This window comes from Sus scrofa, chromosome 9 (assembly GCF_000003025.6).
Source record: "Sus scrofa isolate TJ Tabasco breed Duroc chromosome 9, Sscrofa11.1, whole genome shotgun sequence".
Classification (NCBI taxonomy): domain Eukaryota; kingdom Metazoa; phylum Chordata; class Mammalia; order Artiodactyla; family Suidae; genus Sus; species Sus scrofa.
In genome coordinates this window covers 37244670-37267262 of record NC_010451.4, presented here as the reverse complement: position 1 = coordinate 37267262, position 22593 = coordinate 37244670, and the positions used below count along the sequence as shown (strand labels likewise).

The following is a 22593-nucleotide window of genomic DNA, read 5'->3' as shown; positions in this document are numbered from 1 at the left end:
CACATAGGTTAGACAAAACACAGTCCTTCTGCTCTCAAGAAATCTGACATGTCATGGGGGCAACCAGGCTTATAAACAAATGTCTGCAATACAACATAATAAGCTCTGCAACAAAAGTGAGAAACATGCTCAGATCAGTGCTATGAAGAGACTTCTGACCACGTGGAAGGTTGGGCTAGACAAGTGTGAGGCAGGAAGCACTATGACCAAATAGGAAGTCACTGCAGAAATCTGAGCAGGTTGTGATGAGCATCTGAACTCTGAAGATAGAGAAGAAACAATGGAGACAAGGGAGTCACCGTGAAGAAGAATTGACAGCAGCAGTAAAACGAAGGGTCTGGGCAGGGGGAAGTTGATGAGAGGTCAGGTCTCTCATTCTGATGACCGAGAGTGGTGTCCCTCCCGAGAATATCAAGTACAAAACTAGGAGAAACTTTTCAGAAACAGATACAGACTTAGGCTGAGATGGAAGTATTTGTGGATATTCCCTTCCATGGATTCATGAGTCATTTGCATTAGTTACCAACAATTGCTCTTGTTTGTGAATGGAGCGGAAAGGAGGAAGAGGAGGAAAAAAGGAGAAGGTGACAAATCAGTGGTTTCATGCCAGAGCCCAGATTTCTCTGTTCGTGAAGACTTTGATAGTTATTTGTAGCCAAGAGAGGCTCTAGAAGTTTGTGGCTCAGCAGTTAACGATCCCGACTAGGATCCATGAGGATATGGGTTCGATTCCTGGCCTTGCTCAGTGGGTTAAGGATCCAGTGTTACCATGAGCTGTGGTGTAGGTTGTAGACGTGGCTCGGATCCCACGTCGCTGTGGCCCTGGCTGTGGCCAGCAGCTGCAGCTCTAATTCAACCCTTAGCCTGGCAACTTCCATATGCCACAGGTGCAGCCCCGAAAAGCAAAAAAAAAAAAAAGAAAGAAAAGAAAGAAAGAAAGAAAAGGAGGCTCTGCCTTGTTCTGCTTTTTACTCATTATCAGGGGCTAGCTTGGGGGTGGGAATCTGTAGTACTTGCTGAACAAGGAACTTTAGAAGACCCACAGCCTGCCAGGTGCTCATTAAATGGCCTGGTTTTAGATCACAAAGTCTTTAGAGTCAGGACTTGTACAGACTTTATAAATGGTGACCAAATCTGCAAGCCTAAGTTAAATGGTATCTTTAGGAAAGCTAATTTAAGAATATGAAAAATTCACTGTTGTAGGAATTAGCCAACCATTTTAATTGTAAGAACGTTCCCCTGAGAATGCTCTCAAATTAACTGGACATAATGAAAACATCAACAGTTCATTTCATAGGAAATATGTTTATTATTGATCATGGAAATTCAAAAATATTCTTTTTTTCCCCCTCAGGGTCAGTCCATCACACTCTTTCTCTTTAGAGATATTAAATACATCAAAATTGTGAGCAATTTTATTTAACATTACAGAGAAACTTCTGTACAGTAAGCAAGACTGGAATTTCTCACAGTGAAACCAAGTCTTCAGAACTTGCCTGTAAAATACAGGAAGGATTTCCAATGACAACATGTAGGAACCCATGGATAAAAGCTAACAGAGCACATGCTGGAACATGGAATCAGGACATTTTATAATCCACCCTTTCCCAGTATTTGCGCAAGCACGCCCTGTGAAAGGGGCTTAGAGGAATGATCGCTCCTGTCTGAGGACTCATGCTACTTAAGTGCCCCAAAACCAACTGTTTTTTTCAACTTCTTGTCCACATAATCACCACCAGAGGTTTCAAGGAGAAGACAAGAGCAGGAACTTCTAGCTTTGATTTTTGAGCAGATGCAGCACCAGCTCTTCATCCTCGGCTAAAGACAGGCCCGTATCCAAAGGCTCCAAGGTTTCCCACTTGGTCTTCTTTCTGTTACGACTTGTGGGCCCCGCCTCTTCCACGTCACTGTTGTTCCTTTTCCTCATTCCCTGCTGTTTCTTGCTATCACTGGTGGGAACAAATTCAATGATTTACTTTATAAATAAATAATTAAATCCATTATTATGAAATGAAACAGTTAAAGTAGGACAACCAATAATGGATACTTGGTTAAGTGATTATTATCATTCAAGAGGGAAAGAAACTACAACAACATCAGGGTATCTGTCATAAGTAACCACCTTCCCATTAACAGATGGGACGGAGGGCTTATCACATACCAGGCACTGTGCACGGTATTTTGTAAACACAGTCTCATACAATCCACACAATAACTCTAGGAAGCTCTGGATATAGTGTCCACAATTTGAGGACACCAAGTGGCTCACAGTCTGTCTCCAGACAGGCTCCAGTCTGCGTCTGGCCTCCCATATCAACCCACCTCTATTTAAAACTAGGTTATCCTTTAGCTAGCGGTCTGTAGGGTAACAGCTATCAGAATACCAGGTACTGATTCTAGTATCTGTTACATTAAGTTGTGATATATAGATCATGAGTACAACAGAACCTGAAATGTTAAATTACAAATTACTTGAGACACCAGCTAAATTTGCCCCATTTAAATATGTAACACCCAAATATAGTCTTAAGAAAACATACACATTACTGTAGCATCCTGCACACACCTGAGCCATAGACCATAAAAATAGAGCTGATTTCTGAAGGTGGAGAAAATCCACATTGATACATTAAAAACAGAAGAAAAAGCTGTAACATCCTCAAGGTATTTGAGATACCATCATGTTCGAAGGTGATCCAATTATTAGATACAAGTTTAAAACAAAAAAAAATATCTAGTAGCGAAGGCAGTAGTAACTATTTATTAAGGGCTTACTAAGGGTCTGGCAACTGTGCTACATGCTTTATATAGATTACATCATTTACCTTGAGGAAAATCCTTGCTGTGCGAAACACTGGCCTCGTTCTATAATGAGGTTAAGAGAGGTTGAATGGTTGAACCCAGATTATGCACATGGAATTCAAACTCAGATCTGAATGACTCTAAATTTAGCCCCAGGCTATTGAAAGCAATTTGAGTTGACTTGCTTCAGTCCACATTTAGATGATAGTAATGGAAAGAATCAGCTCTGGAAAGAGCATTGGTTTGACATCAACACAGTCAGACCCTAGACAATCAACTAACATTTCCTAGCCTTGATTTCCTTATCTATAAAGATGGAGATTATATAATTTACTTAGCAGAACTACTGTAAGAACCTATCACAGAAATATTATACTATATCCCAAGCATGAAATGTATTCTAAAAGAGAATAAATTGCTCAGTTTCAATGGACTCTATTTTAACTTAAGAAGATAGCCTGGCTATCAAAGTGAATGTGTCTAATCCGCCTTTCCAGGTATGACCAACTTGAAGAACTGTAAACAACTTCCCCATTCACCCCCCAGAAACTCCAATGCTCTGACTCAGCAGCCGTTCTCTCTCACCATTAGAGGAAAGATAAACTAGACAACACTGAGGTTATTTAAAGCCACAAATAACTGAACTTTAAAAGGGTGCCTACAGAGATGAACACAAAAGAGTTCCCTGTGATGGGAATTCAGTCAGCAAAGAAAGTTATTCTTACTGGAAAGAGGACTTAAAAAAAAGACCAGTTAGTCCTAATCTGCTTGAGTGTGTCCACCCTGGTGCCAGTGCACAGGGCTAGCGTGCCATGGTTTATTTGGAACAAGTTAATACTGATTTTGCCCTGCCTGTACTTCAAGTGCGTCTCAGAGCAGCTCATCAGAAGCAGCCTAATTAGTGAGCTTTACTAATGCATCCTTCGTTAATGTGCTCCTGCACCTTATAGTCCCTACAGGAGATAGCTGGTTCAGACAATAAAAAATGGAAAATTTATGCAGATGGAAAATATTTTCACAATTAGCAGTTTTGCTGCTTTGTGGACCAGTTCAAATTGTATACTACTTTCCATAGCAAATAAGTGGTAATTGGTATAACAAATTAGTTATTAAACAAAATAACTTGGATATTCTACAGGTAACTTACCCAAAAGAGGGATAATGTTATGAGTCTAGAAAACATTTAATTTCCCAGAAAGAGAGTACTGTAATAAATCTAGAAAACAATTAGTCAAGATATGGTCATAATTTAGTATCTTCAGAAAAGGACTCCTCTAAACAGTATGACATTAAAGGGTAATGTCGGCAGCATGACTGAATGAGATGCCTCATTTATGTCCCTTCCAACAATAACCATTAGGCATCCATCCATGCATGGCCTGTGTGGGAGCTGTGGGACCCAGCACTATCCACCAAAGGCCCTGGAGGAGTCTCACCCAATTGTGTATTGGTTAAGAGGCATACAGACCTCGGTGTCAGCCATGAACCCTGCAGTGACCCATAAACTATGGCTCTGGTACCTACTGGCAGTGGAATAACACTGTCTTAGACAATCACCCACAGACCAGTGAGATTTTATGGAAATCCAGATCGTCAGTGGAGAAGTTCTAGCATACCATAATAGAGCAAGAAAATACGAGTTTGGACACACTGGAGAGAGTAAACAGAACAGTATGATTTTTATTCACATCACCCCTCCTCAAAGGCAGCACAGTTCAGGGCCAAGAGAGATTATCTTGGCCTGTGATTTTCCCCTTGGGGAAAAGTGACAGCTTGCGAGTGAGTGCCTGGCTTCCCCAACTGTACAAAATGCTGCCAAAGAGACCCATTTTTCTCTCATGCTATCCAGAGTACTAAATCATGAGCTGCGTGATTGGGGTGTGGGGGAGGCTAGGCAAGTAGCATATGGGGAGGGAATTAAAAGGACACAAATTGTACTAACTACATCATGAACTCCATCAAGAAGTCTGCCCATGAACTGCTGGAGATGCTTTGCGCATACATCCCTCCAAATGGCTCATGGGCAGCCCCAGTGCTGCATGTGCTCACTCACTTACACCCCTCTCCACTCTGTGTCCAGCTCCCTGTGCATGCGCCCATGTTGGTGGTGAGAGGGGGCTTGGGTAGATAGCTAGAGAGCATAATCCAAATCTGCAGGTCAGGAAGAGGCCACAAACTTCAGCTTTGGTATCATCCATGGAATAACAAAAGGGAGGTGGTCATCATTCAGCCTGGTGCATGGCAGAATCAAATGAAGGCACACAAGCTTAAGAATTCTGCCACCAAATGGAAGAAGAAGCATGGAGCTGGTACACCTATAGAAGGTCTCAGAAACCCTGAGAATCTCTATGAGGGCTGGCAAAATCATGAAAACAATACATAAACAAAATATGAAGCTTAAAAAAGAGATAGGAATCATAGAAATGTACCAATCAGAAATTCTGAAATTGAAGACTACAATGAATGAAATGAAAATCACTAAAGAGAGGATCAACAGGAAATATATTAAACAGAAGAAAGAGTCTGTGAGTTAGAAGATAGGAATTTTTACATTATCTAGTCAGGGGAGAATAAAGAAAAAAATAATAAAGAAGAGAGAGGAAAGCCTTTGTGATCTATGGCAAACCTTCAATGGAAACAATTTGTGAATTATTGGAATCCCTGAAGAAGAGGGCAGAAAACTTAGTTCACGAACCTCATGAGTATCCAAACTCAATTTAAAGGGATCTCCTCCAAGACATAGTGTAATACAACTGTCAAAAATCAAAGAAAAAGACTGAATCTTAAAAGGAAAAAGAAAAAAGCCTGTAGCTTACAAGGGAATTCCTATAAGACTATCAGCACATTTCTCAGCAGAAACTTTACAGGCCAAGAAAGAATGTGATGATATGCTCCAAGTGTTGAAAGAAAAACTGTCAACCAAAAATATAGCCACTCTCAGAATTCATGGGGGTGGTGGTTTCAGGACCACCACCCCACTCTAGCACCTATATAAAATGGCATAGTATTTGCATATCATCTACTTATATCCTCCCATGTATTTTACATCATCCCCAGATTGCTTTTAATACCTAGTACAATGTAAATGTTATGTAAATAGTTGCTGGCAAATTCAAGTTTTGCTTTTTGGAACTTCCTAGAATTTTTTTTCCGTGACTATTTTTCAATGCACAATCGGTTGAATCTATGGATGTGGAACCCACAGATACAAAGGGCTTACTGTACTCTATCCTGCAAAGTTGTCCCTCACAAATGAAGGAGAGATAAAGACTCCTAGACAAACAAAAACGGAAGGAGTCCATCACTACTAGAGCTGACTTAGCAAAAAAATGCTTTAAGGGATACAAGTTAAATCAAAGGACACTAAGTAGTGCACGAAAATATCTAAGACTCAGGTAAAGGTAAGTATATAGTTAAATTCAGAATATGCTACTACTGTAATGTGGCGGTATATTCACCATTTAACTCTAATATAAAGGTTAAAGGGCAAGGGTATTAAAGATAATTATACCTACAATACAAGTTACTAATATACAATATAAAAGGAGGTAAAAAAAATCAAAAACATAAGAGGGAAGTAAACAGTTTTAGTGTGTGACTAAAATTAGCTGTTATTGGTGTATAATAGACTATAATAGCTCTAAGATGCTTTATGTAAGCCTCATGGTAACCACAAAGCAAAAACCTACAGTAGATTCACAAAAGATAAAGAAAAGGGAGTCAAAGCATACCACTATAAGGAATCATCAATTCACAGTGGAAGGCAGCAAAAGGGGAAAAAGAGGAATGAGGGAACAACAAAACAGTCAGAAAACAACACAATGGCATTAGCAATTCCTTATCTATCAGTAAGAACTCTAATGTAAATGGATTAAATTCTCCAATCAAAAGGTATAGAGTAGTTGAATGGATAAGACCCGACTATATGCTGCCTACAAGAAAAGCACAGTCTCAAAATGAAGGGCTGAAATCACAAAATGAAGGGCTGAAGAAAGATATTCCATGCCAGTGGAAACCAAAGAGAGCAGAGGTAGCTAAATTTTCATTAGGCAAAATATACTTTAAGTCCAAAATGGTAACAAGAGACAAACAAGATCATTATATAATAATAAGGAGGCTAATTCACTAAGAGGACATAACAAATATATATAGACCAAACAGTGGAGCACCACAGTATATTAAATAATAATAGAGCCAAAGAGAGAAATAGACAATACAATAAGAGTAGGGAACTTCAATATATCACATTCAACAATGGCTAGATCATCCAGACCAAAAAAAAAAAAAAAAAAATCAAAAGGAAATGTTGGATTTGAGCTATACTTTTGACCAAATGGATTTAATAGACATAGACCATTCTGCCCAATAGCAGAAGATACACATTCTTCTCAAGCACATGTGGAACATTCTCCAGGACAGATCATATGAGAAGTCACAAAACAAGTCCTAGCAATTTAAGGAGACTGAAATCATACCAAGTATCTTTATCAACCATAACAGTATGAAACTAGAAATTAATTATAAGAAAACTGAAAAATCCATAATCTACGGGAATTAAAAAACATAGTTCTGAATAGCCAATGGGTCAAAGAAGGAAAAAGAAAAAAGAAAAAAAAAAACCCAAAGAAAACAGAAACGGAAACATAAAATATCAAAACCTATGCAATGCAGCAAAATTATTTCCAAGAGAAAGTTTGTAATAGTAAAAGCCTGAATTAAGAAAAAAGATAGACCTCAAATAAACAATCTAACTATACTTTAAGGAACTAGCAAAAGAAGAATGAAGCCCAAAGTTAGCAGAAGCAACAAGATAAAAAAGATCAGAGAAGAAATAAACCAGGGAGACAATAGCAAAGATCAACAAAAGAACTAATATTGTTAAAATGTGTATACTACCGCAAAATATCTATAAATTCAGTGTAATCTCTATCAAAATTCCAATGGCATTTTTCACAGAAAGAGAAAAAAAAAAAAGCAAAAACCCTTAAAATTTGTATGGAAACACAAGAGTCCAAAAAATCTGAGAAAGAACAATAAAGTCAGAGTTATCACATAGCCTGATGTCAAACTATACAAATGGACCCTGACTCACAATGGTTTGACTTAATGATTGTTTAATTTTGCGATGCTATGCAACTGACACATATTCAGTAGGAACCATACTTCAAAATCTGAATTTTGATCTTTTCTTGGGCTAGTGATGTACACGATGATCCTCTACCACTGTTCTGGGCAGTGGTAGCAAAGCCACAGCTTCCAGTCAGCCACACTACTTACTATGAGGGTAAATAAACAATCAGTACCCTTACAGCCACTCTGTTTTTCACATTCAGTACAGTATTCAACAAATTATATATTTTATTTAACACTACAACAAAGGCATATTGTTAAGATGATTTTGCCCAACTGTAGGCTAATTACAGTGTTCTGAGCACATTTAAGGTCAGCTAGGCTAAGCTATGATTAGAAGTATTAAATACATTTTTGACTTATAGTATTTTCTTTTCTTTGGTCTTTTTGTCTTTTTAGGGCTGCACCTGTGGCATATGGAGGTCCCCAGGCGAGGCGTCTAATTGGAGCTGCAGCTGCCGGCCTACACCAGAGCCACAGCAACGCCAGATCTGAGCTGTGTCTGTGACCCACACCACAGCTCACAGCAATGCCAGATCACTAACCCACTGAACAACACCAGGGATCAAACCCACAACCTCATGGTTCCTAGTCAAATTCGTTTCCACTGCGCCAAGACAGGAACTCCCCACTTACAGTGTTTTCAAAGAAAACATATGGATAAAGCTCCTCACACTGGTCTCGGCAATAATTTTTTGGATATGATAAAAAGTATAAGCAACAGAAGCAAAAATAAATAAATGAGATTGGAGCAAACTAAAAAGCTTCTGCACAGCAAAAGAAACAAAATGAAAAGGTGACCTACAGAATGGGAGACAATATTTGCAAACAATATATCTGACATGGGGTTAATATCCAAAATAATTCATACAACTCAACAGGAAAAAAAAACCAATCTGATTAAAAAGTGGGCAGAGAAACTGGACATTTTCCCAAAGAATACAAATGGCCAAGATGGACAGAAAAAGGTGCTTAACATCATTAATTATGAGGGAAGTGAAAATCAAAACCACAATGAGATATCACCTCACACCTGTCAGAATGGCTGTCATCAAAGACACAAGAGGTAAGTTGAGGAGGATGGGAAGAAAGGGGAACTTTTGTGCACTGCAGTTGAGAATGGGATAGTTGCTATGGGAAAAATATGGAGGTTCCTAAAAATATTTAAAAATAGAACTACCATATGACCCAGCAATCCCAGTTCTGGTTACTATGTCCAAAGGAAATGAAAATAGGAATCTTGAAGAGATGTCAGCAGTCTCATGGTCATTGCAGGATTATTCACAATAAGCAAGACACAGATATAATCTAGTGTACAGTACAGATGAATGGATAAAGATGTGTGTATATAGATACAATGTAATATTACTTAGCCTTGAAAAAGGACATCCTGCCATTTAGAACAAAATGAAACCTTGAGGTTATTACATTAAGGGAAATACAGAGACAAAGAGAGACAAATATTATACATTATCACTTTTAAGTGGAATCTAAAAAAAACTGAACCCATAGAAACAGAAACTAGAATGGTAGTTACCAGAGATTGGGGAGGTGGGGGAAATGGGGAGATGCTGATCAAAGGGTATGAAATTCTAGTTACAAGATGAGTTAATTCTGGGGCTCTAATGTACAGAATGATGATTATAGTTAACGACACTGTATAACACACTTGAAAGTTGGTAAGATAGTAGATGATAAATGTTTTAACCCCCCCCATCCTCCCCCTAAACCCATTAAGTATGTGATGCTATGGAGGAGTTAATTACTGCTACAGCGGTAATTGTGTCACAGCATTTAAGTGTAGCCAGCCAACATGCTGCATAACTTAAACTTACACAATGTTAGATGCCAATTATATCTCCGTAAGGCTGGGAGGAAATGGGTGGCACTAGAAGCCTCTATTTTATTTATATCCTAATGACTTAGGCAGGACAGTTCTGCCTCTATCTAATTAATGTTCACCAGGAGCTTACTGGATCCAATTAAGAACTGGATTCCCAACATGCAGTGCAGTACAGGTGGGAAACCACTAACAGCTGTGAGTTCCCTTCATCAAATAAGTCTACTCCACTGAACCGAAGGAGGTAAGGAGGTTCATAGCATGAAATGACACTATGTAGTGCTTACAAGACAGGGCTGAGAATCTGAGCCTGAGCTCTGCATTTCCTATTTATATTAGTATTTCTGTGGGATATAGAGTACCAAACTCTCTACATTCTTCAAATGTATGACCATACGACTGCTCAACATCAAGAGTACAACATATTGGGTTGACAAAACACACCCTGAAAAGCTAAAGGATGGTTCCAAGCACTAAAAGCCCCACTAGTGCTGTAAGAGGAAAACTACAAAAGCAAAAGAATTTTGCTTAGCTTTTGATAATCTACAAAGAGATTTAACTAGTAAATGTCTGGTGTGCCACTTAAAGAACCAACCATACAACAAAACACACACACAGATATCATGTTGCAATGTGTAATCTGAATCAACAATAACAAGGACATTTTACTTCGATGACTGGTGAAAATGCTTACAAAACAGCTTCTCATGATGCCAAACTAGGAACTTCCCAGGCCAGAGATGAAATCTGAGCTGCAGTTGTGACTTACGGCACAGCTATGGCAATGCCAGTTCCTTAACCCAATACGCTGGGCCAGGGATCAAACCCATGCCACTGGAGTGACAATGCCAGATCCTTCACCTTCTGTGCCACAGCTGGGAACTCCCATTTTTTTTTTTTTTGTCCTTTTTTTTTTTTTTGTTGTTGTTGTTGCTATTTCTTGGGCCGCTCCCGCGGCATATGGAGGTTCCCAAGCTAGGGGTTGAATCGGAGCTGTAGCCACCGGCCTAGGCCAGAGCCACAGCAATGCGGGATCCGAGCCGCGTCTGCAACCCACACCACAGCTCACGGCAACGCCGGATCCTTAACCCAATGAGCAAGGGCAGGGACCGAACCCGCAACCTCATGGTTCCTAGTCGGATTTGCTAACCACTGCGCCACGACGGGAACTCCTGGGAACTCCCATTTTAACATCTTAATATATATTAATAATTGAGTATTAAATGGAATACAGTTTTCTTGTTTTCTGAATTCTCTAAACCCAAACCTCAAAATTCTCCCAGAATTCTCAGATGTTCCCACCTGTGCTCCTGGTGGCACTTCCTTCCTGGGTCGTCCTTTGCTTCAAGACCCATCTTTAATTCCTCATCATCCATGAAAGGTACCTGAACTCCCTATTAAAAATCTTTCCTCTGAATTCCTATAGCTCTAACTATCTGTTAGTCATTTTTCACCTCACATTGTTACCTCCTAACAATAAAGTAATTTTTTTTTTAACCTGTGTGGATCTTAACTCCCAATTAGAATGTAAACTCCTAGGTGGGAATGTAAATTAGTACAAACTTTCCAGAGGGCAATTTGGCAGCACCTTTCAAGTGTGAGTGACCAGCAATTTCTCATCTGAGAATTTATCCCAAGGAAATAATTAGAAATGTGTATAAAGATTTAGTTACAGGATATTTAAGGCAAAGATATTTATAATTCAGAAAGTTGGAAACCCAAAGGTCCAATCATAAGGGATTAATCTGTTAAATAAATTATAAAGTTAGAAATGAAATACTATGCAGCTATTTTAAAACTGTTGCAGGAATTTCTTTACTGACACTGAAAACAGTTACAAAACCAATACAGAATGAGAGTCCATCTTTGTTTAAAAAGGCTGCATGTATGTTTGCATTGGGTAAGAGTTGGAAGATTTTTTAAAAATGTTATTTTTGCCGGTATACATACCTTTTGATTTTTCTAAAACAAGCTTGTATTACTCTTTGCAATTTAAAAAAAAAGGAAGAAAGGAACAAATTTTCGTTCAGGTTCAGAAACTACTTCAAAGTAATTCTGAGCCAAGAATAACCATAATTATTCTTTGTAATTCCACATTACAAAAGCATAGAGACCAGGTGTGGTACAAGAGCATCAACCAGGATCCCTGGGTCCACAGAAGTATAGGGAAAGGTAAGGCTTCTTCTGTCATGACAGTTGGGTCATGGGTTATTTTCAGCATTTCAAAACACCTCCAACTGTGTGGCTGGGACTAAATCTTGGCATTTGTTTTCTTTTGGCTGTAATTATATTAACTGATACTGTAAACACTTGATACTTCAGAAGCCTGGGTGAAATGGAAATTATGCCTTTGTTAATAAAACAAATGTGAAACATTAACTTATTAACTTTCTTGAAAGACAAAAATCTTTCAAGACATAGGGGCTCACAGGAGGAGTTGAAAGCCACAGTTCTCTGTGATGATGAAAACGTTGCAAGTCCTTGGTCTAGACTCATGAACTTGCTCCACCGACCATACAGAGAAATCTGCCAGAGTTCCAGAGGTTTTACTTTTCAGTTTTACATTATCAGGCTTCTAATGAAGGCATTTGATAGTGATTTCCATGCCTCCATCCCCCAAGAAAAAAGGAAAAGGTTAAAAGCCAGTCTTAAATCTAGCTTCTTGTTGAAAAAAAAATGTTAAACCTCTTGTCTCCAATGTGACAGTCCTCCCTTTCCTGACAACCCTACACATGCGTAAAGGAGGATTCTCTGTAAAACACACTCTGGTTTTGAAACTTTTCATAAACATTTCAGTGACTGCCTTCTCATATTATTTAGCATAATCTTTAAGGACTCTCACAGTCTGGCAAAGGCCCGCCTCTGTACTCTGTTCTGCGTTACCCCCTCTTTGAGATACGCTCTGTTCCTCTGGACGACTTCTTATTCCCTGAACATGCTCTAGGCTCCTAACTTCCTTTGTCTCCATTTGGAATTCCCTTTTCTGTTTCACAACTATCTGAACACTCCCTATCCTTCAACGCCCAGTTCAACTGTCGCTGCCTCCTCAAAGAGTCCACCTTATGTAATTCCACTTTACACACTGCCTGTGCCTTTCTCAGTCGCACTCGTGGATGATATTAGAGTAACTTTATATAGATCTCTTTCTGTGTTTACTAAATTGTTAAGTTTTTGTAGTCTGGGGCTCTTTGTCTTCTTTATCTCTGAAGATGACCCCAATAAAGAGGTCATTCAATAAGTGTCCACTCATGTGAAGGGCAGAAATGACCTCGTGGATGTTCTTCCAAGTCTTGAGAAGTACCGTGACTGTAATGAAGAAGGCGATGATGTTTCAACAGATCTTGTTTCTAACTCCAGTTCCAGCAGAGTCATGGAGGACAGCTTTACGCACTGGAGCACCCGCGGCACTCAGTCTGGTCTGTGGGTACACAGGCTCCAGTAGGCTGACCAATCCTCTGTTTTTAATAGCACAAGTTCCCAGTGTTCTAAATTTTGGCTTTGCATATGTTTTTCAAAACTATATAAATGGCCATATTATGACTAAATTCAGTAACTCATTTTTTCAAACACAAAATGTCTATTAACACTCAGTTGGGGACAGGTATAATTTTACCATTACTGCAGGTTCCATATGAGTTGCAAGGGCAATAATCTAACTTTTAAGTACTTAAAGATTAACTACTCTTTCCTTAGTGGTATCTTTTTCCTCCTCCTCTGTCCCCATTACTTAACTGTGTATGTTTCTAGATTCCATCCTTGGCCCTTTAGTCTTCTCATTTTACATACTCATTCTGAGTATTCTCATATGGTTCAGTATTTCAACTATCTTTCATATTGCCAATGACTTTTAACATATGCATCTTTAGCTTAGAGTTCTTTCCTGACCACCAGATTAGCATTTTCAACTAACTCCTGGATACCTCTACCTATATTCTTTTTTTTTTTTTTTTTTTTTTTTCTTTTTAGAGCTGTACCTGTGGCATATGGAAGTTCCTAGGCTAGGGGTTGAATTGGAACTACAGCTGCCAGGGTACACCATAGCCAAAGCAACGGTGGAGTCTCAACCCACTGAGTGAGGCCAGGGATCGAACCCACATCCTCATGGATACTAGTCAGAATCATTTCTGCTGTGCCACGATGGGAACTCCTCTACCTCTACTTCAAAGGCACCACAGACTCAAATCTACTCTTCCTGTGATATTTTCCCTTTGAGTGCACAGTAATAACCCTACTAAGAGCCTGGAAATCACCCTTTACCACCTCCTCTCCTTCACATCCTTAATTTAAGTGATCATTTCTTCACTAATTCTTTCAATTAGTCCTCCTGGTGCCGCTGTAACTGCCTTAATTTAGGCTTTGTCTATATTTATCATTTGTCATTCATTGACCTCATTCTCCTGACTCAGCTCTGGGAAGTCTTCCCAGACCATCTCACCCTAGGTTAGAGACACACAGATGCCCCCTAGAACCATGCACTCCTCCATTAGACCATATGAAACGGTACCAAGCACTCCTCCAACAGACCGTATGAAATGGCACCATGCACTCCTCCATTAATCCATATGAAATGGCACCATGCACTCCTCCATTAATCCATATGAAACGGCACCATGCACTCCTCCATTAGACTGTATGAAACGGCACCAAGCACTCCTCCAACAGACCGTATGAAATGGCACCATGCACTCCTCCATTAATCCATATGAAATGGCACCATGCACTCCTCCATTAATCCATATGAAACGGCACCATGCACTCCTCCATTAGACTGTATGAAACGGCACCAAGCACTCCTCCAACAGACCGTATGAAATGGCACCATGCACTCCTCCATTAATCCATATGAAACGGCACCATGCACTCCTCCATTAGACCATATGAAATGGCACCATGCACTCCTCCATTAATCCATATGAAACGGCACCATGCACTCCTCCATTAGACTGTATGAAACGGCACCAAGAACTCCTCCAACAGACCGTATGAAATGGCACCATGCACTCCTCCATTAGACCATATGAAATGGCACCATGCACTCCTCCATTAGACCGTATGAAACGGTACCAAGCACTCCTCCAACAGACCGTATGAAATGGCACCATGCACTCCTCCATTAATCCATATGAAACGGCACCATGCACTCCTCCATTAGACTGTATGAAACGGCACCAAGCACTCCTCCAACAGACCGTATGAAATGGCACCATGCACTCCTCCATTAATCCATATGAAATGGCACCATGCACTCCTCCAACAGACCGTATGAAATGACACCATGCACTCGTCCATTAATCCATATGAAGTGGCACCGTGCACTCCTCCATTAGACCATATGAAATGACACCATGCACTCGTCCATTAATCCATATGAAGTGGCACCGTGCACTCCTCCATTAGACCATATGAAATGCTGTACTGAGAGTGTCTGTTTTACTGATCTGCTTCATCCATTAGATTCCAAGTTCACTGAGGACAAAAACTGTCTTATTCTTTGCAGTCACCTTGCTTTAGTAACTACAGACTTGATAAATACTTCTTAAATAAATGATGAATGAACCTACTAGGCTAAGCTTCTATACTGCTAAATATTTGATTGGCCCACTTGATTATCACATAGACAGAATAATCTCTAAATAAAATCACATTCTTACTTTCTTTGCAAGCTAGTATATAAGTGGACATTTGAATCTGTACTGTATTGTTTTCAAGTAGCATACCATTTATCCCAAAGAAATCCAAAAGATCAAAGTCACAGAGAAAACTGAAACACTAATGGCAGAAGGAATACTAGAAAGAAGTACCCAATAACCTCAGACTCAGAATAAGAAATCAGACAATACTTTAACATTATAGAAAGACTAAAATTTGGCATTTTGATTCCACAAAAAGAGAGCTATTTTTTATTTTCTTTGAAACAATACATGTAATTTCTCTGGAATGTACAGATCTCATAATATAAAGCATATCTTTTCCCCTCAACATGTTAATAATGAAATGGTTGCTTAACAGTGACTCAACTACTGCTATTAAATATAGTTTTATAAAAATTCTGGTAAGGAAGAAAGTGGCTTTGGAATCAGACTAGCAAATGCCTAAAACTTGGGAAGGCTGCTCGACTTCATGGAATATTAACTCGCTAATTTGTAAAATGTGATTAAGATCTACCTCATAGAAAGTAAGTGATTCAATATTTTTATAGATTGTATTCCATTTAAAATTATTATAAAACAATGGCTATATTTCCCTATGCTTACAATATATCCTTGTTTCTTATTTATTTAACACCTGGTAGTTTGTGTCTCTTAGTCCCATACCCCTATCCTGACCCTCCCCTTTCCCCTGTTCCTGCTGGAAACCACTAGTTTGTTCTCTGTATCTGTCAGTCTGTTTATGCTTTGTTATATACATTCACTTGCTTTATTTTTTAGATTTCACATATAAGTGAAAACATACAATATTCACCTTTCTCTGACTTATTTCACTAGGCATAATACTCTCTGGGTTCATCTACACTGTTGCAAATGGCAGAATTTCATTTCTTTTATGGCTGCATAATATTCTGCCACATCTTCCTTACCCACTCATCTGCTGATTGACACTTAGGCTATTTCCGTATCTTAACTATTGTAAATAATGCTGTTATGAACACTGAGGTGCAGATATCTTTAAAAATTAGTATTTTCATTTTCCTCAGATATATGCCCAGGAATGGGACTGCTGGATCATATGGTGGTTTTATTTTTAGTTTTTTGAGGAACTTCCATACTGTTTTCCAGAGTGACTGTACCAATTTACATTCCTGCCATCAGTGTAAGGAAGTTCCTTTTCTCCACATCCTCGCCAGTATTTGTTTGTTTGGGTTTTTTGATGATGGCAATTCTGCCAGATATGAGGTCATATCTCACTGTGGTTTTGATTTGCATTTCCTTAATGATTAGTGATACTGAACATCTTTACATGTGTCAGTTGGCCATCTGTGTATCTTCTTTGGGAACATGTCTATTAAAGGCTTCTTCCCGTTTTTTAATTGGATTGTTTGGTTTTTGATATTTAATTGTATGAGCTTTTTATATAATTTGGATATTAACCCTTATTGGTCATATCATTTGTAGGATCTTTTTTTTTTTTTTGTCTTTTCTAGGGCCGCACCTGCAGCATATGGAGGTTCCCAGCTAGGGGTCTAATCGGAGCTACAGCTGCCAGCCTACACCACAGCCACAGCAATGCCAGATCTGAGCAGTGTCTGCACCTACACCACAGCTCATGGCAACGCCAGATCCTTAACCCACTGAGCAAGGCCAGGGATCGAACCCACAACCTCATGGTTCCTAGTTGGGTTCGTTAACCACTGAGCCACGATGGGAACTCCAAGGTTATATCATTTGTGCGTATTTTCTCCCATTTGCTAGGCTGTCTTTTCATTGTGTCAATGGTTTCCTCTGCTGCACAAAAGATTTTAAATTTAATTAGGTCCCATTTATTTATTTTTTTCTTTTCTTTTTTTTTTTTTTTTGTCTTTTGTCTTTTGAGGGCCACGCCCTTGGCATATGGAGGTTCCAAGGCTAGGGGTCCCATTGGAGCTGACGATGCCGGCCTAGGCCACAGCCACAGCAACTCAGGATCCGAGCTGCGTCTGTGACCTACATGACAGCTCATGGCAAGGCCAGATCCTTAACCCACTGAGCAAGGCCAGGGATTAAACCCGCATCCTCATGGATGCTAGTGGGGTTTGCTAACTGCTAAGCCATGATGGGAACTCCTTTTATTCCTTTTGCCTTAGGAGACAGATACAAAAAATTTAAGTCAAAGAGTAATCTGTATTTTCTTCTAGGAGTTCTATGGTTTCAGGTCTTACATTTAGGTCTTCAATCCATTTTGAGTTTATTTTTGTATAAGGTATTAGAAAATATTCTAATTTCATTCTTTTACATGTAGTGTCCGGGTCTGTCAATAACAGGAAAGACTGTGGTGGGCAGGGAGTCAATGAGAACTTTACTTTTCATTTAATTTTTGCTGCAAAAACTAAAGCTGCTAAAAAATAGTTAATAATAAAAAGATCTTCATAGTTCAAAAGAACTGCTATACCATCAACACGTCATAACCTAAATTATTAAGCATGAAAATACATGCAAGTTTTCTCCTCTTATCCCCAATGAATGACATGCTGCTTTAATTCATAACCTGAATTACCTTCCCAGTCCTCAGTTGGAGTTCTCAGGTCATCTGAATTCACTCTCCTATTCTCATAAACTTCATGCTGGCATACACCTTTCTAATGAGTTGCCACTCTGTGGTCTAGAACAGCAGCTGTTTCTTACCCTCATCACCTCCATGAAACCAATTAGAATCCAAGTCAAGATAGACACATGGTTGAAGGACGATGGAATGTAAAAAAGCTGAGGAGTCCCCTCTGGTAGGAATACGTATAGTTATAGAGTCACTGTTTGGGTAAATATTTAAATTTTAATAACTGTCCAAGCAGTTCATGGTAGAGTGTGAGGATGAAGGGTAATGATTCCTTCTTTCCTAAAAAAGAGGTTTTCAATAATTCTTCAGGTCTCACCTCGGAGAGGGTTTTTCTTAACCACGTCATATAAAGCCAACCCTCCCAATTCCTCTTTCATTATCCTTTAGTTATCACTTGCATGGCCCTGACCATCATCTCTTCTCTCTGCATCCTCTCACTGGAATGTGAGCTTTATATGGGCTGCAATCTAGTCTTTCTTCTTTATGGCTCTATTCCAGGCACAGGGAAACTTTCAGTTGATTTAATGTCTGCATAAGGGAAATGCTAAGGAAGGAGAAAGAAAGACAAGTAAAGGCATTTACCCTATTCCAACTTGGTAACATGGACTCTTTATCCATACACGAAATAGGATACATTACATGGCATTATTTTCGTTATATCATTCATCATTTCCACCTAGTCTGTAGGATAGTTTTGAAGACTATTGTGTGTCTTGGGTTTAATGAATGATTTTGATGAGGAAGAAAATGTAAAGTAGATATTCCAGAAGACATTAAATTCTATTCTTGTAAATGTATATACTCATTGAAAAACTCCTACCACGGTTTTGCTTTTAGTACTTAACATGATTATCATATATTAATGACCCTATTACATATCATACTCTGCTTTCTTTTTACCCTCATTAGACCTTCACAATAACTATGCAAGGTAAGAATTATCTTCATTTGACTGATGAAGAAAACTGAGGGTCAGAGAAGTTAAGTACTTGCTCATAGTCCACAACTTGAAAAAGAAAGTAACATCTGAACTTAGGTCTGACTCCAAAAGCAACAATTTCCCACAGAGCCAACGAGCCTGCCTTTGTTCTAATACAGACCTAATTTCACAAAATTCCTACTTCTCTCTATGTTGCCAAGTTTAGGATATGACATGTAGACCACTATTCCAAAACTCTATGCAGGGGTGCATGTGGGCAAGGCATTCAATATCTTGGTTCATAGAACCTCATGTAATTCACATCGTACACCTGCTCAAGGAACTATTTTTATAGTACAGATGCTTCTGAGACCATCCTTCCAGGAATAATCATAGTTTAAATTCCTATGTATCAATAGAGAAAGGTGAAAGGAGAGAGCCTTATTCATTGATACACTATTTTTCCATGTAGAGGAAATGACCAAGTCCTATTCTGCTTGATTTTTTAAAAATTCTCTCTCCGGCCCTTAGGAAGCTTTAGCCACCAGACTTAACAGATAATACAGAACGGGATGGGCTGTTACAATAAGAAGAATGTAATCCCTACTACCTGCCATGAAGGGGAAGATCACTCAGTGTTAAACAGCATACTTTAAATAACTGATGTGTGAATAAAGCCCAACACAAAAGACGAGAATATTCTCTGCAACCTCTCATCCACATTCCTTGAGCTCAAGGATGCTGAACTTAGAACTGCTACTCCAAACCTCAAGAATGTTCCATGTGCTCTCTGATATGACTGTAGCCAAGGCACTGTAGAAGAAAAAGATCTGCTGGGAAAATCTGTTGACTTCTGGTTGTACGCAGGGCTTTGCAAAAACACAAGAGTGAGCACTAAACGTCCAAGGACGCTGAGGCAAGCAATTCTAATCATTTAAGTTATAAAATGGCAACCAAAATCACCAGGGATTCTGTACGCTTGACACGGGGAGAGCCTGTAAGCCAGAAAATGTCACGATGCCGAACATGAGAGCTCCTAACTTCTGCAGTGGCTGCGTTTGTTCTCGCACGATCAGGGCTGTGTGAGTTGGTGTGTGTGACATCGTAAAATGGAGGATCAACATCCCCATACAAGCCTATTCAGAATCCCAACAAAAGCCAGGACAACGGGCTGCTGGAAGAAAGCACAGCCCTTTACTACAGTGTCTGTGCCGCTTTTCAGCCTCGTTCTTTTTTCTCTTCTTTAGACTGCAAAGAAAAGAATCAGGTGAAACTGCAGACAGATCTAGCTGCAAGCAAGAAGAGGACTGAGTGGAGAACTGGGAATATTCACTCCCACAGAAACCTGAGTGTCCTTTTATGACATGCCGCCAAATTATGTGTGGAAAGCTACCAAGAGTTCAGCCTCTGAATGTCCAGTTTGTGCCCCTGTTTGTATAAAACTCTCCTTGCATTCACGTAAATGTAGCTTGGACGTGTTTTTAAAGAATTCTAAGCTAATAATAAATGACCTTGGAACGATTAAAAAAATTCACAGAAGTCTTCATACCCATCCTTAAGTACTGGCACTCAGATATTCAAATATGTTGTGCCAGAGACTTTTCCCCTTATCATAAATTTTCATTTACTAGGCTATGGCAACAGCCGTGATGAAGATTAATTACTGCAGTACATTTCGTAAAATCTGCCCAGCTTCCTTCTGATGATGAAGGCTACCACATATAGAAAGGAACTGAAAATGTATCATATCCTTAATGTCTCTTTTCTAGCTGCTCGTTCAAGAAACAGATTTGTAAAAACAATTTAGTCAAAGAAAAGACTGATTGCCTCAGAGTTCGTTACAAATATAACTGCAAGAGCGGAAAATGTCCTCTTGGATCAGAATTCTAATAACCGGCAAAGGCTGGGGACCATGAGGAGGCACAGGGACAGCCATCTCATTCCTGTTTCCCGTACATGCATCCTTCTAAAACACACACACGTCACTTGGGATGGGTAAAAAGTTTTGGCTCCCCCAATCTCTAGTTTTTTTGGCTTATAAACCCACTTGTGAATCTGATGAAAATTTGTGACTCCTTTTCCAGACAAAGGCATAGGCGTGTCAGTGCCGCGTGCACACCCACACCATCATTTGCCTACAATTCAGTGTGTGAGAGCCCCCGAAAGTTCATCCATAGAGTCCAAGTTCAGAAACTCTGCTCCGCAGCAATTGAGAAGACATGCATAATGATTTCTCTTTTCCCTCAGTAAAAAAAAGTATTTAAATACCCATACAAGTTGGCTTAATATTATAGATCTTTCTTGCTATTAGGTTGCATGTAAAACCCTTTCTGTTCCCCTAAACCTGTGCTCAGCTTTTCTCCTCAAACTGCTTTCACTGATGAGCTTTTAATACTCAAGATCATCACCCATCCAAGCACACCGCAGTGTTCCAGCAATCTGACAAAATCAAGTTTTACAGTTTCGTCTTACTCTTCAATAGTACTTCAAATGATTTCAAGAGAGAGAAAATCCAATCTACAGCAAAGTTCTTCATTAAAGGATTAGTTTTAATAGTGAAAACAATAGAAAACAAAACCAAACAATAAGAACCAGAAACCTAAGCATGGGTACAACCTAAAGTTCTACAGGAGGAATGGATAAAGAAGTTATGGCATAACTAAATGATGTAACGTCAGTTAGGTATTAACAAATTCTATCTGAAGCAATGTGAAGTTTTTAAAAAGGATGGTGTCATTATCAAAGATGGTCCTAAGAAAGTGTCAACAGTCTTTTCAGTGAAAGCACCATTGCCATGCACCATAATTAGGGCATAGCCAAGAGATGGTTCACCTCGGCCTCATGGCATCCAGAGCCATTCGTCCGTCTTAGAGATTCCAGCACTTCTGAAACATGACAAACTCACCACTATCACTGAGTGATAGTTATTCAAAGCGGGCCTAAATGATAGAGAAGTAGAAAACACAGGACAAAAACTGAGACTGCAAGTAAGGTCAAGCTGGGAGCTTCCCAAACCTCATATTTCTCAAAACGCCTTCCCCATCCCAACTCTTACCTCAGAAAACAACACCTTCCTTCCTCAATCGGGAGCAACGTTTCCCCCAAGACAAATAATACTGCCTTTCCCCACCTCTGTCTCAACAATCTGCCTTAGAAGTTCTCCATGCATGCTATACATCACACAGGATATCCTTTTGTTTTGTTTTTGTTCTGTTTTAGGGCAAGAGCAAAAGAGAGAAAGCCAAAAGGAACACAATTTAAAGAAAGTCAAGTAAATTAACTCCTCTTGTTATTCACAATTCCTGTTAAGTTCTGATAAAAGCTCTATGAAATTTGATAGGTCACGAACTTTGTATTTCATGAAGAAGAGATGATTGAGATTTTCTCTTGAAAGCTGCTAGGCATACTGGACCCAGGGATAAATCTCTGAAGTTAAAAAGAATAAAAGGAGAAGTTCCCATTACGACTTAGTGATAACGAACCCAACTAGTATACTAGTCGAACTTAGCAGTAACGAACCCGACTGGTATACTAGTTGGACTTAGCAGTACTTAGTGGTAATGAACCTGACTAGCATACTAGGATGTGGGTTTGATCCCTGGCCCTCCTCAGTGGGTTAAGGATCTGGCTTTGCTGTGAGCTGTGGTGTTGGTCG

The 22593-nt window shown here is 39.3% G+C and overlaps 1 protein-coding gene across 1 annotated transcript in view; it reads right to left on the bottom strand.

Annotated features, from left to right (window-relative positions):
- DDX10 (DEAD-box helicase 10) overlaps window positions 1290-22593 on the bottom strand; it is a 259403-nt gene continuing 238099 nt past the window's right edge. The window contains exon 18 of the mRNA XM_021062753.1: window positions 1290-1949. Coding sequence (XP_020918412.1) covers window positions 1772-1949 — 178 coding nt within the window. The 3' untranslated portion in view covers window positions 1290-1771. The remainder of the gene's footprint in view (window positions 1950-22593) is intronic.